General features: G+C 37.8%; 1 protein-coding gene across 1 annotated transcript in view; it reads right to left on the bottom strand.

Moving 5' to 3' along the window:
* LOC109830626 (actin-related protein 2) overlaps nucleotides 1–5,094 on the bottom strand; it is a 14,225-nt gene extending 9,131 nt beyond the window's left edge. The window contains exons 1-6 of the mRNA XM_020397940.1: nucleotides 4,840–5,094; nucleotides 4,259–4,369; nucleotides 2,683–2,817; nucleotides 2,400–2,471; nucleotides 2,218–2,296; nucleotides 1,966–2,015 (exon numbers count right to left, since the gene is read on the bottom strand). Coding sequence (XP_020253529.1) covers nucleotides 1,966–2,015; nucleotides 2,218–2,296; nucleotides 2,400–2,471; nucleotides 2,683–2,817; nucleotides 4,259–4,369; nucleotides 4,840–4,881 — 489 coding nt within the window. The 5' untranslated portion in view covers nucleotides 4,882–5,094. The remainder of the gene's footprint in view (nucleotides 1–1,965; nucleotides 2,016–2,217; nucleotides 2,297–2,399; nucleotides 2,472–2,682; nucleotides 2,818–4,258; nucleotides 4,370–4,839) is intronic.

The following is a 10,449-nucleotide window of genomic DNA, read 5'->3' as shown; positions in this document are numbered from 1 at the left end:
TCTCATAGTTGCTTATAAACAAATATTAAATTTTCTTTCTATTATTGACTTATTGTATCAACTAGCTCATGCACATTTTCCAGAAGTATGCTTATACACTCATGACTCGTCTAAGCTTACTGCTGGCAGTCAACAAGCTCTCTGAACCTTCCCATTAAAAGGGAATGCTATCTCGCACCAAGTTGGCATGCAGTGCATCACTTCGAAACAATATCCTCCCCCATCATATCTCACTTTGCGCCATGATCATTTTACAACAGGTTGCAGACATGAAGCACCATAATGATATCCAATGTGCATTTTGTGAGAATTCATCATCAGTTATCATTCTATTGCTACCTAAGGCTACTCATGTTACATTGGTTAACAACTATATAAGGCAAACATCCTACTTTATCCAAGATGGATCAAGAGTGTAAGATGAGGCATAAACCACCTATGACAACACTACTCATACAAATTTGTTTTTAACAGAAAATTACAACTTTTTTCTTCAACAATATTGGGAAACAGTTCACAAAACCACACGCATACAAATTGAATAATATTCTTTCTCCTCTTTCTTACATTAAGTAGTCAATATCATTTCACTTCCCTAGTTACATCAGCAAAACAACAACTGCAACTATCAAATTCAGCATTCTAGTTCTAGACTTCTAGTTTTGTTAAATGGAAATAACATTACATGTCATCATCATTTGTATATTAGTAGAAACCTCTGAAACAGCCTTTGCACAGAAATGAAAATTTTATGTCATAATAAAAATTTATAAACAATCCATATCATCATATTTGATACAACAACAAAGTTCAGCATATTTTCCATTTCTTCTCATCATCCATGACTAATATTCAGTCATATTTGATACAACAACAAAGTTCAGCATATTTTCCATTTCTTCTCATCATCCATGACTAATATTCAGAAACTCCGGAATTTCTCCAAATTTGAATCATATTTTCCATTTCTTCTCATCATCCATGACTAATATTCAGAAACTCCGGAATTTCTCCAAATTTGAATACAACAACAACAAAGTTCAGCATATTTGATACAACAACAAAGTTCAGCATATTTTCCATTTCTTCTCATCATCCATGACTAATATTCAGAAACTCCGGAATTTCTCCAAATTTGAATGAATTTAAATTGTGCCTAATAGATTGATTGATTCTGTGTGCCATTTCTGGTTAACCTCCATATATTGGAGATCCATATGAACACAAGCTACGACAACTTAACCTAATAACATGCTCGAAATAATATAGCCAACATCTCCTAAGGCGTTCCCCCATCAAAATGAGTTCAGCAAAGGTGCATAAGTGCTCCATGAAGGACTAGACAAATTCTATGATGTGGGTAAGACCTGACATAAAGCTTCCCCCTAAAATGGTGCAAAACTCATGGCCAAGAGAACAATGGAAAAAACACAAGAAATAAGTTGGGAAAAGTTTACCTCATTATCACAGATTAAGCTTGTGAAACCAAGGAGGAACCTTGAAATACTTCAAGAATAGGAGGAACGGTAGAGGTTTACTATACATAGTTGGATTCAAGTCTAAGGCAAAAAAGTGTGGAATAGCATAGAACTTAAATGTGATGCATCTTGATTGCAAATAAAGTTGCATGATTTATTATGCATCATCTATTAGATGTGGTGAGCAGTATAAGGAGGAAAAAATAGAACTACAGCTTTGCCCTAGGTGACCTTTTCAGGTGTTAAATAGGTATTTGGAATGCATGGTACAGACTACAGTTTGTCTTCTTCTTTCATAACTCAAGCAACAGTGAAAATTGGATGACCGAAGGATATCTCGATCCTAGATTGAATAAATGTACAGATATCTGGAAATTAGTCCTTTTTATTGCATTATGAGGAAAAATTCTTAGGTGTAAAAAAGAGAAGAGCTACTAATTTTGTATAATCAGAAGTACCAGAGATCCAGAACTGCAAAGCATCATACCACATGAGTGACACCATCACCAGAGTCAATAACAAGGCCAGTGAGCAATCCTGTCAAGAAACACATAGACCTTGTTGAATAACAAACACTTGATTTGAACAGAAAATAAACAGAGAATTGCTAATGGCACCCATAAAAAGACCAGATGGTGCATAAGTTTATCCTACAAGCTTCTGTTTGCAACATCACATTAGTCTCATTATATCGAAATCAAACTCAATGAAGCAAACATATCGAGGAGAAAAAATATACCTTGGGCATACAATGTCAAAACAGCTTGGATTTGAATGAAAACAGCACTAAAATTGTAAGTCTCGAACATGGTTTCTATCTGTTGCATCAAAAATCCAGCTTATAAGATTTCAATGCAGCAGTTTAATTGAGAAATAGAGCATAACATTGACTAATCTGAGCAATCAAAACCTCAAACTCACCATTTGTTCACGGTTTTTTGAAGGATTAAGAGGTGGATCTGTGAGTAAAATTTTGCAATCTGTTGGATCTATCTAAATCAAGAAAAGAAGAAGTCATAAGATCAAAATTTCATAGTTACAGAAATAGTGACAATAAAAGGATATTATGAAAACCTTAAGACAGTGTAACTTAGTTAGCAAATATTAAAGTAATTAAATACTCAGAACATGTCACAGCTTATAATGACAAATGACATGTTACAGCTTCAAGCTTCAATTGGCATTTAGCGTAGTGAAAATATACCTTCAGTTCATTAAAAAAAGCATGGTCCCATACATGGACCATATCTTCCCAGTTTTGCACAATTCCATTGCTAACAGGGTAAGATATGTCAAGTTGGTGTCGCAAGTCTGCACAAGCTTCACCCACAACAATATCCTGTGACAAAAGAGAAGGACCAAATATTATAATTATAGAATATTCAATAAAATTGATCATGAGGTCGAGATGAGCAGTTTTATTCTTTATCTACTACATACAGGAAGTGGTACTTTCTTCTGCCTGCCGCTTTGGTCTCCTAAACCCATTTGCGATGACATGCGTGTTTGCATTTACAACCAGTTCTTGACATCAATCCAAATTAATTGTTAATTTTACTCTCCCTGTTGTACCTTTAAACCGTCTCTCCAACTCTCTCAATCCCCACTTCGATTTCTCCTTTTTCCCCCTTCTTCCCAAATCTCAATGAACTGGGAATTGTTGCTTTATTGTTTGTTGTTTCTCTATCCAAATTTCTTATGAATTAAATTAAAATACATAAAGACGTGAGACTCGGATCTTGAAATAAAGAAACTACAAAGAGGTCCCGTGCTTTAAAGAAACTATGACAAGATCTTTTTAGCTCTTAAAACAATTACAAAGTTTTACAGAAACTGATATGACAGCTGGTGAAGCAGCTATAACTGAAATAGCAGCAAGCATCCAAGGCTCACACAAATTCTTTAGGTGCTCTCATAATATTTTGTAGTCAGAGACTTAATACTTAATATAGAATCTGTAATGTGATATACTTGGATTCTCTTTTCTACTTCTTTTACCATTTTTCATAATCCTTTTCTTCAAGGTATACTTGTTTAATGAAGCATATGACAAATCCCACATTTGACTCTTCTAATGGAAATTTTGTTTCAGGTCAATTAATCTAAGACCATATAGCTTTGGCTAATGGGATATTTACTTTATTTGTGAATTGTGTGCACTTAACGATGATCCTTTAGAGCAGAAAAATGAACAAAAGATGCCAAGACGAGACACTTTCTACTTCTTGCCATGTGTTTGCTGCACAATTCTTATACACTGTCATTTCCTTGTGTACTACCACACACTTGTACACTATCATGCAGAACTTTCATAGGTGACCAAAGATTATTGTCAACAGACAGGTATTATGTATATGTTCTTAGCACACTGCCTATTTTAAAAGTGTAATAGAATGAGTTTACATCATGTGAATAAGTAAATAAAAGTTTGGATCGGTCTCAGACTCTCTTCAAGGCCTGCTGTTATCTCTGTAAGTTTATTGTTATAGTAATTATAGTGGTTGTATGATTTCATAATTCAGTAAATCAATGGATAAGACATCCTCATCACTGATTTAGTCAAAATAAAAATTCAGATGCACTTTGTTGAATGACTAATAGTAGCTCCTACAAACACGTGGAAAATGCTAAGCAAAAAAGTCCATTTACACAATATATTGAGTGAAAATAAGAAACACGGGAAGAATTTTACTGCTCTAATTATACTCCATTTCTCATACTATAGTTGAAAAAGCACCATTTAAATAATGGTACAAGAAAATAAATAAGCAAATTCAAACCTTCACTGCTTGCTCGGTGAGCGACTCTTCGTAACGAAGCAGCGGCCTTCCAACCACACAAGGGAATACCGAGGACGGGAAATTTTCTCCAGCAAAGCCACACTTCACATACTGTATCATTCAAGGCAACAATTTCGTTTATTATCCAAAACAACTAAAATGGTGAATCCTAGAATTACATTGTTTCAGTTTCCTTTCTCTATGTTCATATTAGGCAAAGTTCATCGCTTTGCAATCAAAATTAATGCCAAGTTTCCTAACTAAGACAATTTTAAAATAAAAATAAAAAATTTGAAAAATATATCCAAAGAACGCCTAAAATCCTACACGAAACCCTAAATAGATCTTCAAGTCAGGCAAGTTCACATTTCTATAGTCTACCACATAAAAGGGTAAAATTAACGATATTTCAGATCTGAGACGCAAAATTAACAATAGAGGGTGAAAAATTGCCAAATTAGATCTGCTACGACGCCTCTAGCATCGCGGCATCAAATTTTGTTTAAAAAATTCAAAGATTTAAATTTAAAAAAAAGAACCCATTGGCATGGATCTTAAGAGACGAAGATGAGTGGAATTACCCCTGTGCCACTGTCGCAAACCACCACGTTTCTATTGTCCATCTTCGTCTCTCTCCCTCGCTTCTGTCAATACTGAAATGTTCTTTTTATCCCCAAATTATTTCTCTCTTTTTTCCCCGTCCCCCTCCCTTCTCCCTCTCTTTTTCTCTCCCTTTGGCTCGCGATCGCTTTCACTTCTAGTGAGCGCGTCTTTTTTCTCTCATCTCCTTTTTCTTTTTTCCTTCTTTTTTGAGAAAATTGCTTCCAAGCTCCAAATTTTAAAAATCAGTGTGACCCAGCACCTCCTATTTTTACCTATGTGCTGCACTCTCCAATTTTTGAAAAATTTATACCCTGTCCATCCAACTCACCTCTCCCTAAGTTCCAATACATTTTACATCAAAATCCCAACTTTACCCTCAACAACCTTCCTCCTTTCTTCTTCTCCTCCTCCACTCCCCCTCTGCCCCCTCCTTTAACTCTCTGGGTCGAGATCTGCTGCTTGTTGGGGTTTTTCTAATGACTGACGACGACATCACCGACGACTCCGCCGCCGTTCTCAGCTACGGACATCAACGACGACATCGACGACGAAGACGCCTCCCCGGCAACGAAGCCGCCAACTCCCCAACCCACTCTAGATCCAACTCATATAAGCACACAGCAGCCCCTTCCTCTATCCAACCCAAGTCCGGCCAACCTTAGCCCCAACCTCGCTGATTTATCACCGCCACCACAATACGCTCTGCCTAAATGCACGCCACATGTTCGACCTAATGACTGAACACCACGCCCAACCCTTGCACCTCCCAATCTTTGAAATGTCACATCAGCTTTCAGTCGACGCTCCGCCTCCAACATTACACCACCCACATTGTGTTACGAAGCCTCTCTACCCTAATGGTGCACCACCTACACCGTAAAGTTTGACACATAGGTGGCGACCATCAGGTCGGCGACGGTGAACGAGTTGAATGAGATGGGGTGACGACGCTATTCATTGCGGCGGAGAAGGGGTATTTGAATATTGTGGTGGAGTTGTTGAGGTATGTGTATAGAGAGAGCTTGGCGAGGAGGAATGGGTTGGAGTTTGATTTGGTTGATCGTCAAAATAATTGAGAGGGGATGTGTTTGTGTTTATGTGTGTGAGTTTGTTTGTGCCGCAATTGTTGTAGGATTTTGGTGTGTTTGTGAAGCGTTGAATTTTATCTACTATCCAACTCAGTGGAGAAAATGGTGATGAGGATGAAGTCAAAGGGCGGTAGATGAGGCTTATCGGGTTATAGGGTTTCGGATCTGTGTCGGATGATATATCGAACTCGGAGATGGCCGGCGATCGACAGTAGAGGGTGGGGTCTGCCGCTGGAGCAGAATAGTTGGAGGGATGAGGAGGGGCAAAGGGAAGAGTGGTGGAGGCAGATGTGAAACACTTTTGTAACGAACCGATCGCCACAACCGAGCAATTTGCAACGAACCGATCGCCGATTAATATGAGTTGCGGATGTGTAACACTTTTGTATGTATGAACTAAAATATTTTTGGGTGTATGTAATAGCTAAATACTTTTGTATGTATGTAGTAGCTGTGTATATGAACTGAAATACTTTTGTAGGGATGTGAACTATAATGCAAATGTGATATAAAATTGATGCACAAATTTGTCCTATTAACTATTGAAATACTTATATATGTCATTAACTATCGAAATACTTTTGTTAGCTTGTTAATTTACTCTGTTAGATTATTAAGTTACACATGTAACATGTTAACTTTTCTTGGTAGTTTGTTAAGTTACACATATAACATGTTAACTTTCGCATGTAGATTGTTAAGCTACACAAATAACATATTAACTATTTTTGTTAACTTGTTAAGTTACACAGATAACATGTTAACTTTTCTTGGTAGCTTGTTAAATTACACAGATAACATGCTAACTTTCACAGTTAGATTGTTAAGTTACACAGATAACTTGTTAACTTTCTTTGTTAACTTGTTAAGTTGCACAGGTAACATGTTAACTTTCGCAGTTAGATTGTTAAGCTACACAAATAACATGTTAACTTTTTTGGTAGCTTGTTAAGTTACACTGATAACATAAGTATATGCCCACCTACAAAAAATGTGAACGTTGAGGATTTATATATGTCAATAGCTGTGTGATAACATAAGTATATGCCCACCTACAAAAAATGTGAACGTTGAGGATTTATATATGTCAATAGCTGTGTATATTTGTCCTATTAACTATTGAAATACTGGATTTATATATGTCAATAGCTGTGTATATTTGTCCTATTAACTATTGAAATACTTATTTATGTCATTAGTTGTGTATATGAACGTTGAGGATTTACCTGTTAACTATAATATATAGCAAGTTAACCTGATCTGGTATATACTTACGCACAGTGGAATGAGGTTAACTATAATCCATTACATGTTAACTATAGTTGATTAGCTGTTAACTCTTACATGTAATTTGTTAACTATAATAAATATCCTGTTAACTCTTAATCCATAAGTTAACATATTAACCATAAGTATATGTCAACCTATAAAGTAGTTCTGTAGTTGTATCACATTACACCCCAGATATGGTTAACATGTTAACTATAATTTATGTATAGATTATAGTTTGTATAGATTATAGTTAACAGGTAAATCCCTAACGTTCATATACACAGCTAATGACATGAATAAGCATTTCAATAGTTAATAGGATAAATATACACAGCTATTGACATATATAAATCCTCAACGTTCACATTTTTTGTAGGTGGACATATACTTATGTTATCTGAGTAGCTTAACAAGCGAACAAATAACAACGTTCACATTTTTTGTAGGTGGACATATACTTATGTTATCTGAGTAGCTTAACAAGCGAACAAATAAAGTTAACATGTTATCTGTGTAACTTATGTTATCTGAGTAGCTTAACAAGCGAACAAATAAAGTTAACATGTTATCTGTGTAACTTAACAAGCTACCAAGGAAAGTTAACATGTTATCTGTGTAGCTTAACAATCTAACTGCGAAAGTTAACATGTTACATGTGTAATTTAATAAGTTAATAAAGAAAGTTAACAAGTTAATTGTGTAACTTAACAATCTAACTGCGAAAGTTAACATGTTATCTATGTAGCTTAACAATCTACCTACGAAAGTTAACATGTTATTTGTGTAATTTAACAAGCTACCAAGAAAAGTTAACATGTTACTTGTATAACTTAACAATCTAACAGTGTAACTTAACAAGCTAACAAAAGTATTTCAATAGTTAATGACATATATAAGTATTTCAATAGTTAATAGGACAAATTTGTGCATCAATTTTATATCACATTTGCATTATGGTTCACATCCCTATAAAAGTATTTCAGTTCATATACACAGCTACTACATACATACAAAAGTATTTAGCTATTACATACACCCAAAAGTATTTCAGTTCATACATACAAAAGTGTTTCACATCCGCAACTCATATTAATCGGCGATCGGTTCTTTGCAAGTTGATCGGTTATGGCGATCTGTTCGTTACAAAAGTGTTTCACATCCGCCTCCGCCGCCGCCTCTCTTCCCTTTGTCCCTCCTCATCCCTCCAACTATCCTGCTCCAGCGGCGGGCCCCACCCTCTACTGTCGATCGCCGGCATCCGATACTGATCTGAAACCCAGTAACCCGATAAGCCTCATCTGCCACCCTTTGACTTCATCCTCATCGTTATTTTCTTCACCGAGTTAGATAGTAGATAAAATTCAACACTTCACACACACACACACACACACCAAAATCCTACAATAATTGCGGCACAAACAAACTCACACACACAAACACAAACACATCCCCTCTCAATTATTTTGACGATCAACCAAATCAAACCCCAACATATTCCTCCACAATATCCAAATACCCCTTCTCCGCTGTAATGAATAGCATCATCGCCCCCATCTCATTCAACTCGTTCACCATCACCGACCTGATGGTCACCACCTCTGCATCAAACTCTACGGTGTAGGTGGTGCACCGTTGGGGTAGGGAGACTTCGTAACACGATGTGGGTGGTGTAATGTTGGAGGCGGAGCGTCGGCTGAAGGTTGATGTGACATTTCAAAGATTGGGAGGTGCAAGGGTTGGGCGTGGTGTTCAGTCATTAGGTCAAACATGTGGCGTGCATTTAGGCGGAGTGTATTGTGGTGGCGGTGATAAATCAACGAGGTTGGGGCTGAGGTTGGTCGGACTTGGCTTGGATAGGGGAAGAGGCTGTTGTGTGCTTATAGGAGTTGGATCTGGAGTGGGTTGGGGAGTTGGCGGCTTCGTTGCCGGGGAGGCGTCTTCATCGTCGATGTCGTCGTTGGGAAGTGTCTTCGTTGTCGAGGTCATCGTTGATGTGCGTAGCTCAAAATGACAGCAAAGTCATCAGCGATGTCGTCGTTGGTCATTAGAAAAACCCCAACAAGCGGCGGATCTCAGCATGGGAGAGGAAGCCGACACCGCCACAGGATCGAAGAGGAAGAGGAGGAGAAGAGGAGGAGAGAGTTAAGGGAGGGGGCAGAGGGGGAGTGGAGGAGGAGAAGAAGAAAGAAAGAAGGTTGTTGAGGGTAAAGTTAGGATTTTGATGTAAAATGTATTGAAACTTGGGGAGAGGTGAACTGGAGGGGCTGGGGTACAAATTTTTTTAAAATTTTAAGGGTGCAGCACTGTCGTGTTGGAAAAATTGTAATGAAAAGAACAAAAGAAAATTGACTTGTATTTCTTTGATTCCGGTTATAATTTGATTACAAAAGAGAAGAGAACATTGACTTGTATTTCTTTGATTCCGGTTATAATTTGATTACAAAAGAGAAGAGAACGAATTTGGTTCTCTCCTTTGTTTAAAACTGGGTTCTTCTCGGTAACGAATTTGGTTCTCTCCTTTGTTTAAAACTGGGTTCTTCTCGGTGGCGATGGAGTGCCTCCCTCGAATACTCGCATTGAGTTTGCTCTCCGTTGACGATCCGACGTTTTACTTCACTGGAACGATGTCTTCTCCTCACGATTCGACGCTATGGAGAACTTGCGTGGCAAGTTTGAGAACTCTGAACGAGTTTAGAAGAACTCTGTAAAAGAGTTGATTTGAACCGAAAGTTCGGTTGATAAGCCAAGGATGAAAGCTCTCTGTTGTCGAAGTTGAAGATGATCTTCGTTGGAGGATGATGCCAATCTCCTCAAAAGCTCGCCCAATGATTTCTCTTGTTACTGCAAAGTCCCAGATCCGAAAAATGCCAGCCTTCAGTGGTCGATCTCAGCCAAGAAATTCCAACCGAACTCAGTTGAGTTTATTCGCTTTTATAGGGGATTAAGGGGGTGTAACTGCCCTCTAAATCCGCTCCTAAGTGGGCGTGATTTTCTCAGATCGTGGGGAAAATGGTTCTGAAACCGTTCGACTCATATTTGAATGAGTCAAACGCCCAACCTGGCGTTCAGGACCCTAACCTCGCGTCTTAGGATTGAGACGCGAGGTTGGGTGTTGACTGAACATCCAGAACGCGAGGGTCGCTCACGTTTCGCTTGTTGTAACGCGGGTCCGACTCCAGCGTTTTGATGTTGTAACGTGGGTTTGACCCTGGCGTTTTGATATTGTAA

Source organism: Asparagus officinalis, chromosome 2, assembly GCF_001876935.1.
Source record: "Asparagus officinalis chromosome 2, Aspof.V1, whole genome shotgun sequence".
Taxonomy (NCBI): Eukaryota; Viridiplantae; Streptophyta; class Magnoliopsida; order Asparagales; family Asparagaceae; genus Asparagus; species Asparagus officinalis.
This window is presented reverse-complemented; position numbering and strand designations above follow the sequence as displayed.